The 26,019-nt window shown below is 49.1% G+C and overlaps 2 protein-coding genes across 2 annotated transcripts; one reads left to right on the top strand and one right to left on the bottom strand.

Annotated features, from left to right (window-relative positions):
- Positions 1-9,796: 9,796 nt before the first annotated feature.
- LOC123347797 (olfactory receptor 4N2-like) lies at positions 9,797-10,735 on the top strand. Its single transcript, XM_044984992.1, has one exon. The coding sequence runs from the start codon at positions 9,797-9,799 to the stop codon at positions 10,733-10,735; it is 939 nt and encodes a 312-aa protein (XP_044840927.1).
- A 10,541-nt stretch (positions 10,736-21,276) lies between these two features.
- LOC123347796 (olfactory receptor 6M1-like) lies at positions 21,277-22,248 on the bottom strand. The gene has a single exon (XM_044984991.1). The coding sequence runs from the start codon at positions 22,246-22,248 to the stop codon at positions 21,277-21,279; it is 972 nt and encodes a 323-aa protein (XP_044840926.1).
- Between the last annotated feature and the right edge of the window lie 3,771 nt (positions 22,249-26,019).

The raw sequence follows: 26,019 nt of genomic DNA, 5'->3' as shown, positions 1-26,019 counted from the left end.
GGGCGACAAAGTTTGTGCTGGGGGGGCTATCCCAGACCCTCAAAGTCCAGCTAACCCTCTTCTTTCTCTTCTCTCTCTTCTACATCATCCTCCTCCCATCCAACTTCTTCACCATGTGCCCCCCTCTCCAGGCTCCCTCCTGTATTATTTCCCAGACAACCTGGTCCTCTGCTACTGCCCCATCACCTGCCCAAAGAGGCTGGGCAACGTCTTCTCCCACTGCAAGACCATCTCCTACCAGGCCTTAGGGTGACCAGATGTCCTGATTTTATCAGGACAGTCCCGATATCCGGGCCTTTGTCTTATATAGGCACCTATTACCCCCCACCTCCTGTCCTGATTTTTCACACTTGCTGTCTGGTCACCCTACTGGCAGGGCCGGCGCCAGGGTTTTTGCCACCCCAAGCGGTGGGGGGGGGAGGGGAAGCTGCGATCGTGATCGGCGGTAGCTCCACCACGCCACTTTCTTCTTCTCCTGCACTTCGGGACCCACTGCCGAATTGCCGCCCAAGAGCCGGACGTGCCATCCTCTCCCATTGGCCACCCCAAGCACCTGCTTTCTGCGCGGGTGCCTGGAGCCGGGACTGCCAACCAGGCCTGCATGGCCCAGCTCTTCCTTCTCCACAGCCTGGGGGCGGACAGAGCCATGGCTTACGGCTGGTACATGGATCATCTGCACTACACCATGTCTGTGAGCAGAGGGCCCTGAGTTCAGATCCCATTGTTCCAGGCACTGTGCAAACTCGTAGTAAAAGGACCCTAGTATATACCCCTGCCCCAAAGACCTTACAATCTGCATAGGCAAGACAGACAGACAGTGGCTGAAAGGAGGAACACTTGCCCTTGGGAAACTGAGGCCACAGAGATTAAGGTTGGAATGTTTAATGATGCCTAAAAGAGTTTGCTAACACCACTGAAAAGCCCCAGGTCAGGAGCCATGCTGGGACTTGAACCCAGGGGTCTGAGACCAGCCCCAGGGGTTGGCCACAGGATCACACTTCTTCTAGAGTCAGTAAGAGAGTCAAGGTTATACAGGCAACTCACACTCTTCTCACTCTCTCTCCAGCATGTTCGCAGAGCTGGGAAGCCGCAGTCCAGACCCTGACAGTCATTGGTTTTATGTAGGGCTGTCAAGCGATTAAAAAAATTAATCGCAATTAATCATGCTGTTAAACAAGTATAGAACACCATTTATGTAAATAGTTTTGCATGTTTTCTACATTTACAAATATATTGATTTAAATTACAACACAGAATACAAAGTGTACAGTGCTCACTTTCTATTTATTTTTGTTACAAACATTTGCACTGTAAAAAAAAGAAACTTCGCTGCATTGAAGTCCTGTAGTGCAATCTCTTTATCGTGAGCGTTGAACTTACAAATGTAGAATTATGTAAAAAAGAATAACTGCACTTAACAATAAAACAATGTAAAACTGTACAGCCTACAAGTCCACTCAGTCCTACTTCTTGTTCAGCCAGTCGCTCAGACGTACAAGCATCCAGTGCTGGGGGAGCACAGGGGAGGGGAGAAGTAAGCAATGACTTGTGCAGGAGGACGGTCTGGGAGGACATGGGGTGACAACGGGGAGGAGCAAGCAATGACTTGTGCAGGAGGAGGGTGAGGAGGTGTCTTGCTGCTGCTTCTGGAAGGGTAGTTTCTGGTACTGGGCTCGCCAGACTCACCTACTTTTACTGAGCTAGGAGGGATCCCTTCAGCCGAATGAGCCCCTGTTTGCAAGGGAGGGTGGATTTTACCTCAGGGACTCCTCATACTGCAGAGGAGAGGTTGGTGCAGGGAAGCTGAGCTTGCCAGGCCGTATTCTCTATGGGGTCCCCCAGAAGGAGCGGCCGGCTAGGGCCAATGGGGCACGACGCAGGGGGGTTGGTCCCAGGAGTGAGCGGAAGGCCGGGAACAATAGGGCCCGGGCTGGCTAGGGTGCCGATATGTCCCATTTTGGGCCAGGACAGGCCCCTTTTTCAGCTCTGTCCTGGCCTCCCCTACTTCTTCGCCAAACCTGGACATTCATCCTGGCTGCAAGACAGAGCAAAGAGAGGCGGCTGCTGCCTGGGGTCACCTGAAGGCAGCACTGCCCCTGCCCACCAGCAGGGAATTGGAGAAATTTGCTGCTCGAAGACAGTTCTGGCTTCAGAACTGACCCCTGGGCGGGGCAGACCTGGGGCAGGGTTGGGGGGCGGGAATTGGTCTCAGCCTGGGGAGGCATGGAGCTCGGGGGGATCAGCCCCTGAGCTCGGGATGGGGGTCAGGCCCAGCCTTGGGCGGCATGGGGCTTCGGGGCAGATGGGATCAGGCCCAGCCCTGGGTGGCATGGGGCTCGGAGAGGGAGGGGGAAGCCCCAGCCCCAGCTGCAGACGTCACAGGGCTCGGGAAGGGGGGTGAGCCCAAGCTGTGGATGGCACAGGGCTTTAGGGTGATGGATCAGCCGCTGAGGTCAGGATGGGGGTCAGCCACAGCTGCAGGAGCACAGGGATGGGAGGGGGAGACCCCGCCATGGGCAGTGCGGAGCTGGCGGGGTCAGCCCCAGCCCCGGGAGGCATAGGGAGGGTGGATCGGGTGAGCCCTACAAGGGGGGGGTGTCACTCTGTCAAGCTCCTGGCCACCCTGTTTTTACTTTAAAAACACAGGGATGAGAACGACCTTACTTCTGTATCCGAGGGGCAGCCGTGTTAGTCTGTATCCACAAAAACAACGAGGAGTCCGGTGGCACCTTAAAGACTAACAGATTTATTTCGGCCTCAGCTTTTGTGGGTAAAAAACCCACTTCAGCAGATGCGTGGAGAAGAAGTCCAGGCATCTGAAGAAGTGGGGTTTTTACCCACAAAAGTTTATGCCTAAATCTCTTACTTCTGTAGCCTCGTCCCCTCCCACCCTCTAGTGGCAGCTTGTGTTACTGCGTCTGCCCAAACAGGTGTTTCAGAGCCGCTCAGGCTGCCCTCCCGTCCAGAGGGTCTGCGATTAATGTGCGTTAAAAAAAATAATGTGTGAATTGTGCTGTGCATTAATCGCAGGTGTTAACAGCAGCTAACTGACAGCCCTAGTTTTATGTTTTTATTTTTTTCACATTCTTTCTTTAAAAAATAAATAACAAAAAGCCTGGAAAATTGCACACTGATGTGTAAATTAAAGTTGTATGATTGAGCAAATTCAAGACACGGTTGGGCAAACAGCCTTAACTCTTCCCTTTGTGCCTGCAGGATATTTTGATGTAACCTTTAATTGTACTACCACATGATATGTACTGCAGGGGCAGATATACATGTGATACACATTCTTGTACATTCCATGCTAGCATTTAGGGGCTGTGACCGAGATCAGGGCCCCCGTTGTGCCGGGTGCTGCACAGACCCCGACCGAGACCAGGGCCCCGTTGTGCCAGGAGCTGCACAGACCCTGACTGAGACCAGGGCCCCGTTGTGCCGGGTGCTGCACAGACCCCGACCGAGATCAGGGCCCCGTTGTGCCAGGAGCTGCACAGACCCTGACTGAGACCAGGGCCCCGTTGTGCCGGGTGCTGCACAGACCCCGACCGAGACCAGGGCCCCGTTGTGCCAGGAGCTGCACAGACCCCGACTGAGACCAGGGCCCCGTTGCGCCGGGCGCTGCACAGACCCCGACTGAGACCAGGGCCCCGTTGCGCCGGGCGCTGCACAGACCCCGACCGAGACCAGGGCCCCGTTGTGCCAGGAGCTGCACAGACCCCGACCGAGACCAGGGCCCCGTTGTGCCAGGAGCTGCACAGACCCCGACTGAGACCAGGGCCCCGTTGCGCCAGGCGCTGCACAGACCCCGTCCGAGACCAGGGCCCCCTTGCGCCGGGCGCTGCACAGACCCCGACTGAGACCAGGGCCCCGTTGTGCCGGGTGCTGCACAGACCCCGACCGAGATCAGGGCCCCGTTGTGCCGGGTGCTGCACAGACCCCGACCGAGACCAGGGCCCCATTGTGCCGGGCGCGGCACAGACACAGAGCCGGTGGCAGTCCCTCCCCCAAGTATAAATAGAAACAGCGAAGTCAGGCTCTTCGCTAACTTTTCAACTAGCCCCCAGGAGCTCAGAGCTGGGAGCCCAGAGCTCTGGGAATCTCAGCAGCCGTAACCCCACCCCGACCGCCAGCACTGCAGCGGATAGAGCCACAAGAAGGTCTCAGATGGTACAAAGGCAGGGAGAGCCAAGCAGCAAGAGGGAGACAAGATGTGACATTTCTGAGCACCACTTCCCCCACTCCATTGCTGTCAACACAAGGTGAGTGACCAGTCCAAGGGGTTAGCCCAGCCGGGTGCACTATGTGGAATTTACTGCTTTGGACAGTGCGACTGAGGGGCACCAGCAGAGCTGGGGGGCAGCCCAGGGCTGGGAGAGCAGAAGGTTGCGGGTCGGGAGTGAGGGGCACCGGCAGGGCTGCGGGGCCCAGGGCTGGGCTAGCAGGGGGCTGCGGGTCAGGAGTGAGGGGCACCTGCAGAGCTGGGGGGAGCCCAGGGCTTGGCTAGCAGGGGGCTGTGGGTCGGGAGTGAGGGGCACCAGCAGAGCTGGGGACGGAGCCCAGGGCTGGGCTAGCAGGGTCTGCAGGTTGGGAGTCAGGGGCACCGGCAGAGTTGGGGCAGGAAACCCAGGGCTGGGCTAGCAGGGGGCTGCAGGTCAGGAGTGAGTGGCACTGGCAGGGCTGCGGGGCCCAGGGCTGAGCTAGCAGGGGACTGCGGGTTGGGAGTGAGGGGCACTGGCAGATCTGAGGAGGGATCCCAGAGCTTGGTTAGCAGGGGGCTGCGGGTCAGGAGTGAGGGGCACCGGCAGAGCTGGGGGAAGCCCAGGGCTGGGCTAGCAGGGTTGTTAGCCCTGGGGGTCCCCCCCGGCACACACACACACACACACACAGAGATCTCTGCAGCTACCCCTCTATCCTGACCCACAGTCCATTTCTTCCTCCAGGACAGCAGGGGAGAAACTGGGCTAGATGGACAAGTTGCCTGGTCCATCAGGGACCTGGCTGGGATGCATGGGCCATTTTGGTGCTGCAGGTAGCAGGACCAAGGATGGGAGGGACCATTGGTCTGAGCTGGCTGGGCAGTGAGGTCGGGCACAGGCCTGCAGATACCAGTGGCTCAGGGAGGCTGGAGTCGCAGGTTCGCTGGAGTATCCGACTGATCCGGGGTGGTGGGGAAGGCAGGGGACAAGGTCGCATGGGCAGATGGAAAAAGAGACGTGTCGGGCTGGAAGGGACCTTGAGACTGTCAAGTCCAGGCCCCTGTGCTGAGGCAGGGCCAAGCAAACCTAGAGCAGCCCTGGCAGGCGTTTATCCCACACTGTCTGAAACTCCCCCAGTGACAGGGATTCCACAACCTCCCTGGAAACCCATTCGGAGCTCAGGGTTCATCATTTTTTCCTAATCTCTAACCAACCTCTCCCTGGCTGCAGATTAAGCCCGTTACTTCTTGTCCTGTCCTCAGTGGACATGGAGAACCATTGGTCCACAGCCTCCATCTAACGGCCTTTTGAATTCTGTTCTGAGACCCACCCTCAGTCTTCTTTTCTCCAGACGAAACCTGCCCAGTGCTTTTAACCCTTCCTCACAGGTCAGGTTTGCTAAACTTTTTATCCTTATTGCTGCTCTCGTCTGGACTCTCTCCATTTTCTCCACCTCTTTCCCAAAGTGCGGCACCCAGAACTGGACCCAGGCGGGCCCCACCAGTGCCGAGCAGAGCAGGACAATTCCCTCCCGTGTCTTACATCCCACACTCCCGTTAATACGCCCCAGAATGGTATTGGCCTTTATTGCAAGTGCAACACATTCATGACTCATATTCAATCTGTGATCCACTCTAACCCCAGATCCTTTTCCGCAGTGCCACCTCCTAGCCTGTCATTCCCCATCTTGCCACTGAGTATTTCATTTGTCCTTCCTAAATGAAGTACTTTACACTTGTCTTTATTGAATTTCCACTTGTTGGTATCAGACCAATTCTCCAATGAATCTGAGAGCCCTGGTGCTGCCTTGAGGAGGATAGCGGCTGGATGGGTCTCTTCCGGTCTGGGGTGGAAGGGAAGCGGGAAGAAGGATTCATTTTGCAGTAAAAAGATAATGGGTAACATGGGCATGCAGGTGGGATGGCTGATGGGAATGTGGGCATAGAAATGGAAATTATCACATCCAATGAGGTGGAAGCAAAACTTAACGAGCTCAATGCACTCAAACTGAGGGACCAGATGATCTCCCACACACACACACCAGCCCTGAATACTGAATGAACTGACACAGGATATTGCAAGCCCAGTGGCAAGGATTTTAACACACCTATCCATCTAGGGGTGGCACCATAGGACTGGAGAAGAGCTAATGGGCTGTGCTGAAAGGGGAATGATTGGGGTGGAGGGAGGCTACTGGTGGAGCTCCTCAAGGATCGGTCTTGGGACCAGTCTGAGTTAATATTTTTAGTAATGACCTTGGCACAAAAGGCGGGAGTGCGCTGATGAAATTGGCCGATGATACAGAGTTGGGAGGCGGCGTCAGTACAAAGGATAACTAGGAGCCACCAATGTTGCGTGGCTGCGAGAAAGGCTAATGCGCCCCTAGGATGTATTAGGAGAGGTATTTCCAGTGGAGGCAGAGAAATATTAGTGCCGTTGGACAAGGCACCGGGGAGCCTCCTCTGCAATCCTGTGAGCAACTCTGGTCACCCGGGTTTAAGAAAGATGAAGGCAAACTGAGCAGGAGCCAAGAGGGGCTCCCAAGGCAAGCAAGGCCGATAGTATGAGATGGGACTGGAAAAGGTTGGCTTGCTCGGCTGAGAGGGGATGTGGCAAATCCCAGGGAGAGTGAAGAGCTACTGACACTAAAGGACAACGCTGGCACAGGAACAAGTGGGGATCGACTGGCCATGGACAAAGTCAAGTTGGAAATGAGAGGATGGTTTCTACCCATCATAGATAGTCCTGGCTGAGATGGGATCCTGGAGGGGGTGGGCCAGCATCTGAGGTGGCATCGGCCCTTCTCTCTCCCGCTCCCATGCTCAGGGTCAAACTGACCCCAGATTTGGCATGGGGAAGGCATTTACTCCAGGTCAGATTGGCAGGGACCTTCCTCTGCAGGGCGCCTGCTGGGATCAATTGGGCCTATCTCAGCTGGTCAATTTCCCGCCATTGCAGGGACCTCAGATACTGATGGCGTAGAGATCATTCACCATTTGGTCCATTCCCACGTGGCCACAAGGGCTTGATGGGCCAGGAGTCCAAGGTTGGAACAGATGTGATGAACTCATGTAACTGGGGTCCGCCTCCACCTCTTGGTTGGTGGAATTTTATCCCAGATCTTACAAGCCACCCAGAGAACAGCGTTCGCTGGAACGTCTCGTGGAATTCTAGTTAGTCCTGCCATGAGTGCAGGGGACTGGGCTAGATGACCTCTTGAGATCCCTTCCAGTCCTACGATTCTGTGATTCTGGTGACATGTCCAAAAAGTGTCAGATGCTGGCTGTGGACAACGGCCCCAGTAGTCTGTAGACCGGAGCGACGGTAAATGTCTGCATCACAAATCAAGTTGTTCCACTTTTTGCCCAATATACAGCTTTGGTATTTTGTGTGGAAAGCCTCCAGCTTTGCCCAGTTTGTCCTCGCTTACAGACAGCTCTCCAACCTGAAACAAATACTCACCAGCAACCACACAACAAAAGTACCAACCCAGGAACCAAACCCTGCAACAAACCTCGATTCCAACTCTGTCCACGTATCTATTCTAGGGACACCATCACAGGACCCAACCACATCAGCCACATCATTAGGGGCTTGGTCACCTGCACATCTACCAATGTGATATATCCCATCATGTGCCAGCAATGCCCCTCTGCCATGTACATTGGCCAAACTGGACAGACTCTAAGCAAAAGAATGAATGGACACAAATCTTATATCAGGAATCATAACATTCAAAAACCAGTAGGAGAACACTTCAGTCTCCCTGGTCACTCAATAGCAGACCTGAAAGTGGCAATTCTTCAACAAAAAAAATTCAGAAACAGACTCCAACATGAAACTGCAGAACTGGAATTAATCTGCAAAGGACACCATCAGATTCAGCCTGAATAAAGACTGGGAGTGGTTGGGTCATTACAAAACCTAAATCTAATTTCCCCCAATACTAATTTCCCCTTACTGTTACTCACACCTTCTTGTCAACTATCTGAAAAGGGCCACTCTCATTACCGCTTCAAAAGTTATTTTTCCTCCCTTGGTATCCTGCTGTCAATTGAACTGTCTCATCAGACTGACCTCACACTTGGTAAGGCAAATCACATCTTTTCCTGTATTTATACCTGTTCCTGTATTTTCCACTCCATGCAGCTGATGAAGTGGGTTCTAGCCCATGAAAGCTTGTGTCCAAATAAATGTGTTAGTCTCTAAAGTGCCACAAGAACTTCTCGTTGTTTAGACTAGATCTGTTAGAAAAAATACCCAGTCTTGATTTAAAACTTGTCAGTGATGGAGAAGCCACAATGACCCTTGGTAAACTGCTCCAATGGTTAATTACCCTCATCTTTCAAATTTTACACCTTTGTCCAGCTTCCACTTCCAGCCATTGGATCGTGTTACACCTCTCTCTGCTAGATTGAAAACCCTATGAGCAAATATTTGTTCCCCATGTAGGTACCTATAGACTGTGCTCCAGTTGCCCCTTAACTGTCTCTTTGTTAATCTAAATAGATCAAGCTCCTTAAGTCTATCTCTCCATGATGGGTTTTCTAACCCTTTAATCATTCTTGTGGCTCTTCTCTGACCCTTCTCCAATTTATCAACCTCCTTTTTGAACTGTGGGCAACAAAACTGGACATAGGATTCCAGCAGCGGTCACACCAGTGCCAAGCACAGAGGTGAAAACCTCTCTACCCCTACTTGAGATTCCTGTTTATGCATCCCAGAATCACATTAGCCCAATTGGGCCACGGTGCTGGGAGCTCATTTTCAGCTCATTATCCACCATGATGCCCACAATCATTTTCAGCATCATCATTTTTGTGACATCTGCAAACTTTATCAGTGATGATTTTATATTTTCCTCCAGGTTATTAAATAGTTAAATAGACCAACGCCAAGAAGCAATCCCTGTGGGACCCCCTCGTGCAAACAAGTCTGCTCAGTGATGTCTCCCTTTTTACAGTTACAATTTGAGATTATCAGTTAGCCAGTTTTAAATCCATTTAATGTGTGCCGTGCTAATGTTATTTCTTTCTAGTTTTTTAATCAGAATATCGTCAAATGCTTTACAGACGTCTAAGTGTATTACATCAACATGATTACATTTATCAACCAAACTTGTAATCTCATCAAACAAGAAGTTAAGTTAGTTTGACAGGATCTATTATCTATGTTTCCTTGGGTCCTTTGGCTTCCCTTATTGATTTTCTACAATTCCTAATATCTGAATTATATTCATTACTATCAACTTCCACTCTCTTCCATTTGATATATCTGTTGAATAATTCCATAGCATCTATTGAATAACTCCAACCATTTAATAATAACTATGGAGTAACTCTGTAGCATCTGTTTGCTAACTCTGTGGGTAACTCTAGAATCTGAACTGGTATAACTAAGAGTCAAAATTGCCTCCAAGCATTTTATTAATTTCTACAGAGCCTTCTCTCTCTCTACTGCCCTTGGAAACAAAAAAATGATCTTGAATGTTGTTAATAAAAAATGTTTTTTCCATTTTTTGACCAGCTGTAATATCGAGTCACCATATCCATTCTCATTCTCCATGTGTGTGCAAGACAGGGATCTACATAGATGGGATGGAGCAGGGGAACTGCACGGGGGCGACAGAGTTCATACTGCTGGGACTATCCCAGATGCAGGAGGTCCAGCTGCTCCTCTTTTTCTTCTTCCTGCTCTTCTACATCATCATCCTCCCAGGGAATTTCCTCATTATCTTCACCATCCAGAGTGACCCCTGCCTGAGCTCCCCCATGTATTTTTTCCTGGCTAACCTGGCCTTCCTGGACATCTGCTACTGCTCAGTCACCCCTCCGAAGATGCTGGCCGACTTCTTCTCCCTCTGCAAGACCATCTCCTATGGGGGCTGCATGGCCCAGCTTTTCTTCCTCCACTTCCTGGGAGGCGCCGAGGCCTTCCTGCTCATGGCCATGGCCTATGACCGCTACGTGGCCATCTGCAAACCTCTGCGCTATGCCACGCTCATGAACAGAGAGAACTGCTGCACCCTGGTGGGGGCAGCGTGGGCAGGGGGCTTCGTTCATGGCATCATCCTCTTTGGTCTGTCCATCCAGCTGCCCTTCTGTGGCCCCAACATCCTGGACAACTTCTTCTGTGATATCCATCAGCTGGTGAAGCTGGCCTGCACTGACACCTACGTGGTGGAGATGATCATGTTCCTCAACAATGGTGTGGTCATCATGATGTGCTTCATCCTCCTCCTCATCTCCTATGCCGCCCTGCTGCTCCGGCTGCGGACTCACTCCCCCAGGTGGGAGAGCAAAGTGGCCTCCACCTGCGTCTCACACATCATCGTGGTCTTCGTGATGTGCGGCCCGGCCATCTACATCTACGCCCTGCCCTTCCAGGCCGCCCCCCTGGAGAAGGTGGTGGCTGTGTTCCACACTGTGGTCTTCCCGCTCACCAACCCCATGATCTACACCCTGAGGAACAAGGAGATCAAAAGCTCCATGAGGAAGTTAATCAACAAGTACATATCCTGGCGAGTGAAAAGTTAAAGCACTATTGCAAAGTGAAGAAATTTGAGTATTTGTACTTTATTTGTGTTTTAATTGTAATGTGTAAGGCCAATTTTTGGCCTCAGTTATTCCAGAATAACTCTGCAGTACATATTAATTAAACCTATAGTATCTGTTGAATAACTTTCTAGTATCTATGGAACAATGCTGTAGTTGTATGGACGAACTCAAAGGAATCTATGGAGTAACTCTCTTGTATATGTAACCCTTCTGCCCCTCTGAGTTGGCAGCAACAAGGGTCAGGTTCAGTATCTAGGGGTTCCATTTCAATAACGCAATGCAAAACCAGCTCGAGCCCCCACCTAGTGACCTGGGATAGTTACATTACCACCCCCTGGGCACCTCTAGGCGGCAATACTTCCCCTCTCGCAAGCACGGAGTCTGAGTGTAGCAAAATCCTTTTAATAAAGAAGGGAAACAATGTGGCATTACATTGGGGAAACACCACAAACAGGATTATAACACAAATCATGAGCAAAAGACCCACCTCCAAGGAAGTTTGGCAGTGTCCTTTTTCCCTCTGGGTCTTAAGTCCAACCACCCAAAAGATCACCCCAAAGTCCCAAAAGTCTCTTGAGTCCAGCAACCCAAAAATCATCCAAAAGTCCAACAACCCAAAAGTCTCTGTCCCTGGTCAGTGCAGCCCCAGAGTTCAAAAGTTTATCTGCAGTTTTACCGCCCCCCAAGCTGGGTGGAAATGGGGGGGAGAGGGCATGCGGGGTATTAAGGGACACCTTACATGGTCCGAGGTCGACTGACCCACCTCTCCGTGGGGTTCTGCTGCAGTCATCACCATGAACTGCTCCGCTCTACAGCCGCTCCACTCCTCCAGTCATCCCACGTGCCGCTCCAGCTGTCCCCACAAACTGCTCAGCTCCGCTCACTGTTCCGTGGGCCGCTCCAACCGTCCCACAAACCGCTCCGCTCTGCCAGCCGCTCCACTCCACCAGCCAGCCCATGAGCCGCTCCAGCTGTCCCCGCAAACTGCTCTGCTCTACTCGCTGTTCCGTGGGCCTCTTCAACCATCCCACAACCTGCTGCGCTCTGCCAGCCACTTAGCAATACATCATCAGGCTCCACCCCTAGTTAACACAGAACTCAGTGATCTCAACTCAAGAATTTTAGCTCTTTAGTGTTTTCAGCTCTTAGTGATTTGTGCTTGTAGTAGGAGAGCCCCATTGCTGATGCACCACTGGCCCAAAGTAAATTCAGCACAGCAGCCTATAACTAGACTCCTAATAGAATCAAAATTAGACCTACTATTTAACAATGGAGACAGAAGTTACTGCAATTGGTATTTCAAGCTCTCAAAAAAGGCCATATCATCAGGTACACATGCCTACCCCCACCTTTTCTCAATCCATTGGGTTTTGGAACCCATGTCCCTGTCTAGCGAGTGCTACTTAGTTGATGGTGAGATCCTCTGTCATAAAACAGTTTCATTGTGCTTGTTTCACATAATCAGGGTAACAACACTTTAGTCCTCCTGCCCTAATAACAGAGAAACTGGAGATCCCACAGCTGCCAAAGTGACCATTTTGGGCTACTGTGGGCTCATGCTAGGTGGGATGGGTGTGACTATGCAAACAAGATCAGCCCCTGAAGTTCTTTTCCACATTCGCCACAATTCACCACCAGATGTCAGGATAGAGCTCATCCTGACTCTGCTTACATCTATATGAAGCATCTCTATAGCACTTTGGAGTAGCTCTGTAATAATTCTGAAGGACCCATTGAGGAAATCTTTAGCATCTGTGGAATAACTTTGTAGTAATTCCCCAGTACCTGTTGAGTAATGGTGCATTATCTGTGGGAAGCTATACAGCAACTCTCTAGTATGTAAGAAGTAGCTCTGTGTAGTATTATGGAACAACACTGCCAAACTTCTGTAGTGTGGGTTGAGTAAATTTGTTGTTTCTGTTGAGTAACTCCTTACTATCCACAGAATAACTTTAATAATTGCTGGTATTATCAATCTTCTGTGAAGTAATTATCTAGTATCTATGGAATAGCTCTGTGGTACTACTGAGTAACTCTGAAGTAATTTTGTAGTATCTGTTGAATAATTCCATAGCATCTATTGAAAACTCCAATAATTTCACAATATCTATGGAGTAACTCTATAGCATCTCTTTGCTAATCCCAGAGTCTGCACTGGGGTTACTAAGAACCGAAATTATGTCCAAGTATTTTACTAATTTCTACAGAGCCAGCAAATAATTAAAGACAGGAAAGATGTTGACAGTTTATTGTAGTTCTGTTAAAACACCAAAGGAAATACAGAACCAGATCCTCAGTCCCTGAAAATCAGCAATGTACCATTGACGCCAGTGAAGCTTGCAGATTTATGTCAGCTGAAGAAATATAAATACTTGGGCTTCAAGTCATAAACCTGTTGAGGGGCTAGAATAAACTTTCCCAATGGGCAGTTTATCCCAAAACTGCTGGGTTTCTCGCACATTCTCTGAACCAGATGGCGTGGGCCAAGGTCAGAGACACGATACTGGACTAGCATCCCTTGAGGGATTCTATTCCTTGCTGGCCTGTGCCAGTCAGTACGCAGACATTGGGGCCAAATCAGAGACAGTGCTCCCTAGAGGGGAACAATCTATGGCCTAGCCTTGCTCCCCATCCCTCTGATCCAACCAGTCCAAGACCCTGGGGCCAGATCAGAGCTGCCCCCGCTAAATGGGAAAGGTCCCATGTCCCATTCCCTATAGCTCCTAAGGTTCGGCGGTGGGCCTGCATGAAACCCCACTAGTGTGCATAGTCTCTGCGTCCATGGCTCATTGCACGCATCCATGACTCATTGCATGAGGGCCAACATTTTCACAAGCGACCTGAGATTTTAGGTACACCTCTACCCCAATATAACACGGTCCTCGGGACCCAAAAATCCCTACCGCGTTATAGGTGAAACCCTGTTATATCAGGGTAGTGGCGGCAGGGCTTCAGCGGTGATTTAAAGAGCCCAGGGCTCCAGCCGCTGCGGGGAGCCCCGGGCCCTTTAAATCGACGGCCAAGCCCCGCTACCACAGCTCCAGGGTAGCGGTGGCAGGGCTCCAGTGATGATTTATAGGGCTTGGGGCTCCCTGCAGCAGCCAGAGCCCTGGGCTCTTTAAAGTGCTGCCCGAGCCCCGCTGCCAGAGCCCCGGGGTTACCACGCTATATGTGAACCCGTGTTATATCAGGTCGCGTTATATCGGGGTAGAGGTGTATATCAATTTTTCAGCACCCAATCTGAGGCCAGCATGATGTTGTTAGCACTTCACAATGTGGGCTCAGCTCCCCTCCTCTCTTATGGAAAAACAAAAAAAACCCTTGAAAAATGACACAGGGACAAGAGTTTTCGTAAGAGTTCTTCCCCATGGAAATCAGGCTTCCCCAACCTCCAGCCTTGTCCCCAGGGGCAGATGGGGGTTTGGCCTCTGAACTCAGGGTTCCTCTGATTACCTGTGGGCATCTCAGAGGCTTTGCTGAAGGCGTATCCCTGAACAGATCCAGGCTGCCTCAAGCTTGACACCCAAAACTAGCAACTGCTTTGGAAACTTCAGGCCCAAAGTCCTGGGAAGACCCTTATATACAGACACCAAGACTCAGGAGCGACGCTGAGCTTTATGGATGCACCTGCGGCCCCACAACCGGGGCTAGACTCCTTGGCTGAGCCTTTCATCCTTGCTAGAATTTTAAGTCCACAGTTCCCATGAATTTAAAAGTGGCTTGGGTGTTCAAATCCACTAGGTGGCCTGGGAAACCTTAACCCTCCTAAAGTTACAACGTGGCTTGATTTTACCAGGACAGTCCCAGTTTCTCATACAATGTCCCAGTATCATCCCAGTTTGTCTTATGATGTCCCAGGGTCTCCGGTTTGTTGATTTGTTTCAGGACAGCAGAAAAATGCTGGTTTTTCCTTTCATCCATCAACCCATTTGGGTTAAGATTTGCAAAACCCTGTAAAAAAATTGTGTACCCGCTTCCCATTACAATCATTACAATTATTGGCCATCTGTATCCCCCAGTGTCTCAGCTCTGCTGGGTGTTTCTAGGGCTACAAAATGTTTGTTCAAGATGTGTTTTTTCACCAAGTAGAATTTGCCCTGTGGTTAGCAGGAGCTGTCAAAATGGAATAAGTCCAGAGTTTTTTAAATGAGTGAAGAATGAAGAGAAAACTGATCACAGAAATAATGAAGGTTCTTCTTTTACCCCCATGAATGTTAGCACTTAGTGTTGGCTGGAAAATAGAATTTCCCATCTGTGGGGAACTCTGATAGTTCAACATTTCTTTTCATGCTGAATCAGGACAAAAAGTCAAAGTAACAAATAAATTGATGCAATGAAAAGTTCAGAAAAATAATTGGAGATATACCAATCTCCTAGAACTGGAAGGGACCTTAAAAGGTCATTGAGTCCAGCCCCCTGCCTTTACTAGGTGAACTATTTTTTGCCCCAAATCCCTAAGTGGCCCCCTTGAGAATTGAACTCACAACCATGGGTTTAAGCAGGCCAATGCTCAAACCACTGAGCTATCCCTCCCCCTTTGGGATATGAAAATGTCAAACAGAAAAATGTCAACACCCTTGGTCAAAATGAAAAGTTTTGAGATTACAAAAAGCAATTTTTCATTTGGAAACACTGTTTTGAAACAAACAAAACCCATTTTCAAATGTCGACCAAAGGTGAAAGACTATTTCTGTCTTGAAATGATGAGTCAAACTTTAATTTTTGTTTAGATTCTCCTGACAGGAAGTTTAAAAACACCAACCAGAATTGACATATTATCCTGTAAAATGTCAATGAAACCACATTTTTCAATGGGAAAATTTAGGAGATGACACATTTCAAGCAGCTCAATTACAGACACTTGCCCATTGCTGCTCTGTAAATTAATTCTGTCACTAAGGCTGGGGATTTTCAAAGGCATCTAAGGAGTTTGGCTAAAAATAAGGCAGGGCTGAGGCACAAAGGGTGCCCCAGGTGTTTGCAGAAATAAAGATGTATTTGTGACCTACAATAGTTACAGCCACCCACCAGAACCTCAGCTGGTCTGGAACGGCCTGTTCCCTCATTAATGCCACACAATTATCCCCTGGAGAGTGGCAATGTTTTTCTCCTGGATTGCATCAGCAGCTTTTGGATTGCAGCCACCAGAGGAACCCACCACTCAAGCTGCCCTGGGTGCTTGAAGTTGGTCACTAAGAGATACCCAGAGGCAAAGACTGAAAACTAAGGGTCAAGTCCTGAGCTGGTGTAAATTGATGCAGTTTTGTTGACTTCAACCGACCCCCTGATTTACACCAGCTGGGGATCTTGTCCGTTACACAGGTTCCAATCCGTATTCTTTGCTCATGACACTGAACAAAAGACGAGTTAAAAGTTCCCAACCCGTCTGCTCTTTCCTAGCTCTTTGTCCTGTGGGATTAATTACCAGTGTAACTTCTAATGGCGACAGAGCGATTCATTCCCACTGGGGACAGAACTTGGGAGGATTCACCATCGCTAAGAGCTTCAGCTCCCATGAATGGCCCAACTTTTCTATCTTTCTTCCTTTCGTTCTCAGCAATTTTTTTTCGGACTGAGACGACAGGAACTCAAAAGGCTGCTTTGGCTGCAGATCCGTTGCAGCATGATGTTTTTAACGTGATGCATTCGCTTTGGTTGCAGGCCTGTCAGAGAGACTGAAGAGCTACAAAGGGCCAGCGTTCCAAATAGTGTAAACGGATGTCATTCTGTTGAAGGCAATGGACCAGACCCCCAGCTGGTGTCAATCAGCCATAGCTCCACTGGAGCCACAGGCACCAGATCCCCAGATGATGTAAAGTAACACAGGCAATGGAGCTACACTTGGTTACACCGGCTGAGAATCTATCTTCAGTGTGCTGGGAACCAGCGAGCGAGGACCCTGCAGATTCCTTGCTTGGCTCCCCGGGGCCCCACACAGAGACAGGAAATCTGTCACCGGGCACGCTGGCTTGGAACCGTTCTGCTGAGAGCCCTGGGGGTGGGCCAGAGAGCCTTCCTGCCACATTCTCCACCGTGATGCAATTCAGCCTGCGGGGACAGTGAGCCGAAGGCCATCGCCCTTCTGTGCTGGATTCTCCAGCCTGTGCTGTAGAGCAAGGCAGACAAGATGATCCTGTGACGGGGTTCGGTCACACAGACCCTCCTTGGGGCTGTCATCTGATGTGCTGAGACTACCTCTGAGCCCATTCTCCCTGCCGGCTTGGGACTTCAGAACCCTGCTTTGTTAAGCCAGATATGCCAGTCTGCTCCAACACAGACCCAGGGTCTGACCCATGTCCCCAAAGCTGCAGACTTAACTGAAAACAGCTTAGCAAGTGCTCCTGTCTCCAGCACCCAGACACACCCAGTTCCCAATGGGATTCAAACCCCAAATAAATCCGTGTTACTCTGTATAAAGCTTATACAGGGTAAATTCATAAATTGCCCACCCTCTATAACACTGATAGAGAGAGATGCACAGCTGTTTGCTCCCCCAGGTATTAATCACTTACTCTGAGTTAATTAATAAATAAAAGTGAGTTTATTAAGTATAGAAAGTAGGATTTAAGTGCTTTCAAGTAATAATAGACAGAACAAAGTAAGTTACCAAGCAAAACAAACAAACAAAAAACCCACGCAAATCTAAGCCTAATACATCAAGGAACTGATTACAGATGAAATCTCAGAGATGTTTCACTAAGCTTCTTTCACAGACTGGACTCCTTCCTAGTCAGGGCTCAATCCTTTCCCCTGGTACAATCCTTGTTAGTTCCAGCTCAGGTGGTAACTAGGGGATTTCTTCATGACTGGACGCTTCTTTGTTCTGTTCCATCCCCTTATATATCTGTGGCACAAGGCAGGAATCCTTTGTCTCTCTCTGGGTCCCCACCCCTCCTTCTCAATAGAAAAGTGCCAAGTTAAAGATGGATTCCAGTTTAGGTGACATGATGACATGTCACTGTAAGACTTCCTTACCCACTTGCTGGCACACAAGTATACAGGAAGACTTACAAGTAAACAGCCATTTATAACCAATTGTCCTGGTTAATGGGAGCCATCAAGATTCCAAGCCACCATTAATGGCTCACACTTTGCATAATTACAATAGGACCTCAGAGTTATATTTCATATTCCTAGTTTCAGATACAAGAATGATACTCTCATACAAATAGGAGGAGCACATTCAGTAGATTATAACCTTTGTAATGATACCTTATAAGAGACCTTTTGCATAAAGCATATTCCAGTTACATTATAGTCACACTTATAAATATATTTCTATAAAGCATTATGTAGAGCAGCATCACGGATCCCATCTGGCCTTGGAATCACTGAACCTCCCTCTCCAGGAGTCTGCAGTGAGAGCTGAGCCAAGGGAGCCCCAGGGTACCTCTGTGTGCTCGTCTTGGAGGCTCTGAGTGTGTGTGTGTGTGGGGGGGGCTGGCTAAGGAGGGTCTATCGTGCCCTAGCCTGGATTTATATGGCCAGAAGTGGATAGAGAACTCGTCACTGCACAGAGACACCAGCGTTTTCCTTTAGCATCAGTGGAAAAGGCTTAAGCTGCTTTGTGAGGCAGCATTGCCCAGTGGATAGATCACTGGGCTTTGGGAGCCCTGGTACTATCCCCAACTCTGCCATTGGCCCGCTGGGTGCCTCTGTTTCCCCATCTGTAATATGGGCACAATGATACTGACCTCCTTTGTAAAGCACTATAAGATCTACTGATGAAACGTGCTAGTGAAGAGCTAGGTGTTAATATCATTGAGCTTGCGGTGAAAGCAGACGTGTGGAAGGCCCAGTGTTCAAGCTCTGGCTTCCCAGGTGTGTGAGAATGTGCATAGGCCGGGGCCTAATGGAATGAGGCACATAATTGAAATTCAGTGGAGCCCCTAGCTGTCTCACACGCCTTTCAATACTCCAGCCAGCGCTGGTACAGCCCAGATCCAGGGAAACGCGTTCAGTGGCTGAGACCCCACACCTACTGTTCTGTTCCACCACGCTCATCACCTGCTCCGGCTATCGCAGTGTCAGCTCATAGGCACAGCTCAGCTGTTCCCTGCTGGGTGAATGAGAAGAGAGGCCAGCCTACCCCCTCAACCTCTGCCATGTCACTGGGTCCCTTGACTCAGCAGCAGCTGTGGGGATGGGACTTCTGAGAGTGGCTTGGACATGAAAAAGCAGCTCCCTTCATCGATTTATTTCTGTGACGGTCGCAAGGACCAACTCCAGCTGATGATCCCGGGCGTGTCGTGCTAGGTGCTGGACAAATAGGCAGTAGCCTTTTATTTTATTTAGACTAGCTTGAGTGAGGTTATCTTGCACCATCGTGGGGCCAGCTCTGGGGGCTAAGTTTGGAGCTCCACAGAGTGAAAATCACCTCTGCTCTTTGTCTCTGATCTAGTGACGCTAGGAACACGAGAAGGCCAAGGACAGTGGCCACACATGCATTCACAAGCACAAAGCCTAGTCTGTATGGTATATTGTATGAGAGTAACAAGTAAGGTTATGATTAGCCGGGCAGATATAATGCCTTTGAATGCCCACGCACAAGTTATAAATGAAGTCATAACCCCCAGCCTCAGAGATATTCTGGTGGATTTCTCACCATTTGATCATCAGCAGGGGTTTAGTCCCTGCTTGGGTTCTTCCCCAGGTTTTCCCAACCAGAGAACAATCGTTTATATCGTAATTCTCACTCCATCTAACTCCATCTAACTCCCATGTATGTGCATGAAGATGTCAACCCTTTTCTCCTTATCCGTATGTCCCCACCCCATGAATATTGGGGTGCCCCATTTTTCATAGCCCCTAATTAGCATTTACACACTGCAGTCGAGACAGGCATTTAAAGATGTCATACTAAGGTCTTGAACAATACATTGGGGTCAATTTTCTGCAGCATCACCCACTGGCACATTTTTGCAGTAGCCTTGTGATCTTTACTGGCCTAGGGTTATTCTTTGGTCACCTACATATGTCAAGCACTCTTAAGCCTCTGGCCTGGTATCGATAAGCTGAAATCTTACAGGCCTCAGCCCGTAGACCTTGCATTTCAGCCTTGCTTTACTTATATACCTAATGCATATTCATTACTCCTAAATATTTATCAGTTGTATTCTTCTCTAATGCTAAAATTTAAGTATCAGAGGGATAGCCGTGTTAGTCTGGATCTGTAAAAGCAGCAAAGAATCCTGTGGCACCTTATAGACTAACAGACGTTTTGCAGCATGAGCTTTCGTGGGTGAATACCCACTTCTTCAGATGCAAGACATCTGAAGAAGTGGGTATTCACCCACGAAAGCTCATGCTGCAAAACGTCTGTTAGTCTATAAGGTGCCACAGGATTCTTTGCTGCTTTTCCTAAAATTTAAATCTATTTAGCACACAATTATTACATACGACATCTCATATAAATTGTTCAGAACATCACACCGTGCACTAATCAATGAATGATAAAATGAACAAACTATCTACCAGGTAACAGAGAAGGATAGTCTCTGTCTCCAAGATCTCCCACTCTAGGGCCGGGATTATCAAAGGGCTGGGATTTAGGTGTCTAAATCCCTTAGGCCTCTTTAAAAATCCCACTCTGGTGTTGGAGAGGACAAAGTGGGCAGATGAGAGGGGATCGGGTGGCAAGTTGAGGGGCCACATCATAACCAAGAGAACTTAGAAGAGAAAGAAATGTCAGCCAGGCTTTGGCTTAGCCCGTGTCAGACGGGAGGGACAGGGGGCATCACGACAGAGGTGGGTTTTCAGAATGGATTTTGGTTGCAAGCCTATTTCCCATACCAAAAGGTTAGTAAAATAATAGCAGAGATGCAGAATCACCCTAATCACCATGGCTGATGTCAAGGGAAAGAGCCAGGAATAGTGACATACCGAATGACAGTGTCTTCTCCCTCTTACATTCCCCATGGCTCAGAGCCTGGGAATGGAACAAGGAGAGTCTTTATTTGATCTTCATTTGCTAGGTGTGAGGAGCAACTGGGGTACGGTCCTTGGTAAATGGACCTGGGACTGAGATGTGGAGCCATATAAAGCTAAATTGTGGCCTTCTACAAGCCACCAACTAGTCTACAAAGCTGGGATATTTCCAAGGGGGCCTAGGGGAGTTCAGTGACCAATTTCCATTGATTTTCAAAGGACGTTAGGTGTCTAACTGCTCCAAGCATCTAAGGCTCCCAATTCCCATTGTCTTTCAATGGGATTTGAGCACCCAACTGCCTTAGAGTCCCTTGAAAACTCCCAGTCCCCCTAGATCTAGTCCACTAGAGGACACTAGACAATTCTCTCTTCTCTTCTCTTCTCTTACTATTGTTTCTTTCTCTCTGCCTTCCTAGGGCAAAGCTGTACGTCTCAAGGAAGGCCCACATCCTCCTTCTCGATGCTCTTGCATTCTCAGCCAACTCCCATAATGTCTTCTGGTTTCCTCTCCACCCTCAGTCCCATGTATCCCTGCATGAGGGATGCTGCGAATGAGTCCATCCCGGTGCACCAAGTGGTGGGGAGTCTGGTTTTCAAGCACTCTTAGGGAGAGCCGCGCCCATCCGGCCCATCCCATCCTTCAGCACTTCCTTCACCGCCTTGTTCCTGAAGCTGTAGATGACAGGGTTGAGCAGGGGCGTCACCACCGTGTTCAGCACCGTGGCTGCCTTGTTGAAGCCCGCGGAGGAGTTGTCAGCCGGCTTGACGTAGATGAAGATGGAGCTGCCATAGTAGAGCGAGGCCACCATGATGTGGGAGGTGCAGGTGCTGAAGGCCTTTTGCCTGCCCTGGACTGAGGGCATCCTCATCACTGTGGCGACAATGCAGAGATAGGATGCCGTTGTCACAGAGACGGAGCTGAGGAGGAGGAAGGATGAGATGGCCAAGTCCAGGGCCCAGAGGAGGTTAGTGTCAGCGCAGATCAGCTCCAGCAACGGGGCACTGTCGCAGAAGAAGTGGTCGATGGCGTTGGGCCTGCAGAAGGGTAGCCTGGCCTTGAGCACCATGGAAGTCGAGATGAAGAGGAAGCTGCTCGTCCAGCAGGACAACACCAGGCTGAGGCAGACCCGGCTGCTCATGATGGCCGTGTAGCGCAGTGGGTTGCAGATGGCCACGTAGCGGTCCACGGACATGGCGGCCAGCAGAAGAACTTCAGCTGAGCCCGCCAGGAAGTAGACGTAGCTCTGGAGGGCACAGGCCAAGAAGGAGATAGTCTTGTGCTGGGAGAGGAGGAGAAGGAGCATCGTGGGTGTGACAGTGGTAGTGATGAGAAGCTCCAGCAGCGAGAGGTGGCTGAGGAAGTAGTACATGGGTGTGTGGAGGCGGTGGTCCAGCCTGATCAGGATGATAACCAAAGCATTCCCCAGCAGTGTCAGCACATACATCACAAGGAAGAGGAGGAAGAGGGGCAGCTGCAGCTGGCCGAGGCTGGAGAAACCAAGAAGGACAACCTCAGTGATTGCCGCTGAAGACTGATTCACGGGGGTCCTCCGAGCAGGATCCATTGGGCCTGCGAGTGAGAAGGAAAGGATTGGAAGTCACCCCCATGAGATAAATCGACAGGGTGAATGGGAGTCCACACATGTAGCGGGGTGGTTACCTGCTCCTGCCCTTCGGGGTGGAAAACAGCCCAGGAGAGGGCTGTGGCTGGGGCAAGAAGGCTGGGCTGATTAGTGAAAGTATGCTCAGCTGTGGCCAAGCCCCAATCAGGCCCACCTGTCCCCTATAAGAGGCAGTGAGCTAGGAGCCCAGTCAGTCTCCCTCTGGCTGTAGAGGGAGAAGGGCCTGGCTGCAGGGAGCTAGAGACAGGGTCACTGATTGGAGCAGGGCTGCGGAGAGGCAGAGGAGCTGGGGAGCTCCAGCCTGGAAAGCCCCAGGCTGTGGCCTAGCATTGGGCTAATAGGTACTGGGGGTTGCAGAGGGCAGCCCAGGGGTAGGCCAAGGCAGCAGGTCCAAACCCAACCCAGCCAGAGTAGGCTGATACTGCAGTCTGCCCCAGGGCGTGGGGGCTAGACTATGGGGGCAGTAGCCATATACTGAGGCGAGGTGGGGATAGTGGGTGGGGGTTTCCCGGGGAGGGGGGACCCAAAGAGAAAGGGGTTACTGCCAGGGGGCAGCACCCCAGATAAAGGGGCACCGGGTCCTGGAAGGGACATGGGAGCCAAGAGGCAGCAGATCACCAGCCTGCAGAGAGCGCTCCTGGCTGGAAAATGAGCTAATTTCCCTGAGAGACCAGCAGGAGGCGCCACAGGGGTTAGTCCACGCCTCTACAACACACAACACAGATCCTGAGTGGAGGGGTCGAATTCACAAGACGGATCCGGGGGGGAACTAATAACTTTCCAAAACTAAAAACTTCTTTTTTTCCCCATGGTTTCTGGGTTTTAGTTAAAAGCAGAAATTCCAGAATTTCAGTTCTCTCTCCCCCCTGCCCTTTTTTTCCTTTTCTTTTTTTCCTCCTGTCCGATGCGGTAGAATAAACTATATGTACATTTCTGATTTGACTTTCTACGTTTTCTTTCCTCAATGGGTGTTTTTCTCTTTGCCTGTAACTTTTGCAGAAGGTCAGTGGAACAGGAGCAATCCCACAGCCCAGGCAACTGCTCTAACCTCCAGACTATCCTTCCTCTCATGGGGTCCTTCTGCCCCAATGCTAATTTACCCTGTGACCTTGGATAGGTCACTTCTTTATTACCACGTCGGAGCTGTGGCAGGCTGCCTCTGATTAAGGCCCTGACTCAGTTCAAGTGTGTGTCTAAAGGCCAGACAATTAAAGGGATTAAGTGGGATTTTCAAAGAGTGTTGAAGCTAAAGGACAGTGTTGGCACCAGAACAGGTGAGGATACACTGCCCATGGATCAATTGAGGCTGGTATGAGAAGGTTTCTAATCACCAGCGGAGGGAGGTTTGGGAACAGCCTCCAATAAGCACAGTGAGGGGAGAAACAACCTAACTAGCTTGAAGATGGAGCTTGATAAATTTATGAACGGGATAATATGCTGGGGTTGCCACTGATATCAGGGGGCTGGCTGCCAGCACCCAGGGGTCCCTTCTAATCCCATGTCTTATGGTACTACCTAAGCTGAAACCTACAGGAGCAAGAAATTCACGGCAAGCTGGCACTTCGTTCCTTTAATCTTCTTCTCTGGGGCTGGGGGTCCCAGTCCTGCAGTGTTGACATCAGTGGACCAAGTTTTGGCCTTGAATGAGCTGGTGAAAAATTTGGATCCAGAATTGGCCTTTCTTCTTTTGTTTTTTTAAAGGAAATTTTGCAATAACATTTTGGTTTTGTTTTCTTTTTGTTTCCTTGGAAGGGGGGTTAATTGGTGGTTTGCCTTCTTTCTTTTCCTTTTTCTCCCATATATTTTGGTGACAAAACAAACAAAAATGGTTTAGCTTTAATATGAATTTTTGTTTGTCCTTTGTCATTTTCACTGATCAAGAAGAACCAAAGGCTGGAAGTTAAAGCCAGACAAATTCATATTGGAAATAAGGCACAAATTTTTCACCGTGTGCATGATTCACTATTGGAACAAACTCCAAAGAGAAATGATGGATTCTCTATCTCTTGATGTCCAGTCAGACTGGGTGCATTTCTGGAAGGTGATTTAGCCAAATACAAGTTATTTGGCTAAATACAGGCGTTACTGGGTGAAATGTAAAGGACTGTGGTATACAGAAGGCCAGGCTACATGTACCCTTAATTCTGCCCCACTTCAGGGCCAGCATCACGATTACTGTTGGTCAAAGATTTCCACAATTCCATTTTAGCAACAACAAAAATTTGAATTTCAACAACAAATTTTGAAAAAGCATTGGATGATCCTCGCTCCTGGTTTGGTGTTTTGTTTTGACCAGCTGTAACAAAACCACTAAGCAATGTAATGAATGGTTGTGTCACCACGTGTCATAAAATGACCACTCAGGAATTCGCAGCAGCTCTAGGCACAGATTTCTTCCTTCCCTAACACATCGGACCCGAACGTAGTCCCATGAACACTACTGAAAGACAGACAGGGGTGAGCTAGAGATGGATCCACCATAACTGCCTATTATACCTTATTCTAACCAGCATTTTTCATGCATTGTGAAATGCTAGCCTGGGTTGGCATAGTACATCCATCCAGGTGGTCTCCTCTTGTATGGTCACCATAGTGATGAATAATGTTGTGTGACCAGTCCTAGTGCTGTGGCCAGCAATGCTGTGTCATTAATAAAGCAAAATCCCCATGGACATAAACATGTCCACCCATAGACATGTCCCATAGACATTTTCTTTAGAAGTAAGGAACCAGAATCTTTGTCCTACCCAACTAGTGTGTTCTTTGAGCAGGTGTTCCAATAATATTCTAGTCTAGTCTAGTCTATTTAGGTTCTTCTACTGCTCTCATCACTGTAGTATCAGGCATGGGTGCCAGTGACATTTGAACTACAGGAGACTCTTCATTAGCTTGGCAGTACAGTACCTATGACACACACCTGAGAACACTTTTAAAAGTCTGGGATTTCTTGTAAATTTAACTTTAACACTGAGCTTCTTATATCAGAGGGGTAGCCGTGTTAGTCTGGATCTGTAAAAGCAGCAAAGAATCCTGTGGCACCTTATAGACTAACAGACGTTTTGCAGCATGAGCTTTCGTGGGTGAATAACCACTTCATCGGACTGAGCTTCTTGGCTTTGTAATTTTTAGTTGTTTTGTGAGGGGGGTGAGAGATTTTGGGCCTTCTTTCTTTCTTTTTTTCTTTCTTTCAATACAAGTCTTTTAAGAATTTTGGCTTGGTTTTCCATGTGAACTTAAGGGAGTTATGCACCTAAATCCCATGGAAATTCAATGGCAGTTGGGACTTTAATTCTCTTAGTCTCCCTTGAAATTTCCACCCAAAATTCTGCAAGAGAAGCCATTAGTGTCTGAGCTTTTCTTATCTGCCAGATTACCTTCTGGTTCAAATATTGAAGGTAATAATCAGAGATGATTGAAAGTATTCTATTAATATACTTGTTGATGGAAAATTGATTTTCAACTAAATGGAAATTTTGGGTGGAAAAATCTGTTTTCAGCAAATTTTGAGGGATGTTTTAAAAGAAAAACAAATTTTGATTAAAATCTGAAAATATTCAAAGAATAAAACTTTTACAAAACAGGAAAAAATGTCAAAATGTTTGGTTTATTCTTAAGAAACAGCTAAACTCATATTGTTCTGTTTTTGTCTATGAAATCTGAACATTTTCCTTGACAGATTTAGACCAAATGAAAGAAAAAAACTAATGGTCATTT

This window comes from Mauremys mutica, chromosome 13, assembly GCF_020497125.1.
Source record: "Mauremys mutica isolate MM-2020 ecotype Southern chromosome 13, ASM2049712v1, whole genome shotgun sequence".
Classification (NCBI taxonomy): domain Eukaryota; kingdom Metazoa; phylum Chordata; order Testudines; family Geoemydidae; genus Mauremys; species Mauremys mutica.
This window is presented reverse-complemented; position numbering and strand designations above follow the sequence as displayed.

Excerpts from the sequence above, each read along its gene's own strand:
- LOC123347797 (XM_044984992.1), top strand. The coding sequence starts at position 9,797 with ATGGAGCAGGGGAACTGCACGGGGGCGACAGAGTTCATACTGCTGGGA.
- LOC123347796 (XM_044984991.1), bottom strand. The coding sequence starts at position 22,248 with ATGGATCCTGCTCGGAGGACCCCCGTGAATCAGTCTTCAGCGGCAATC.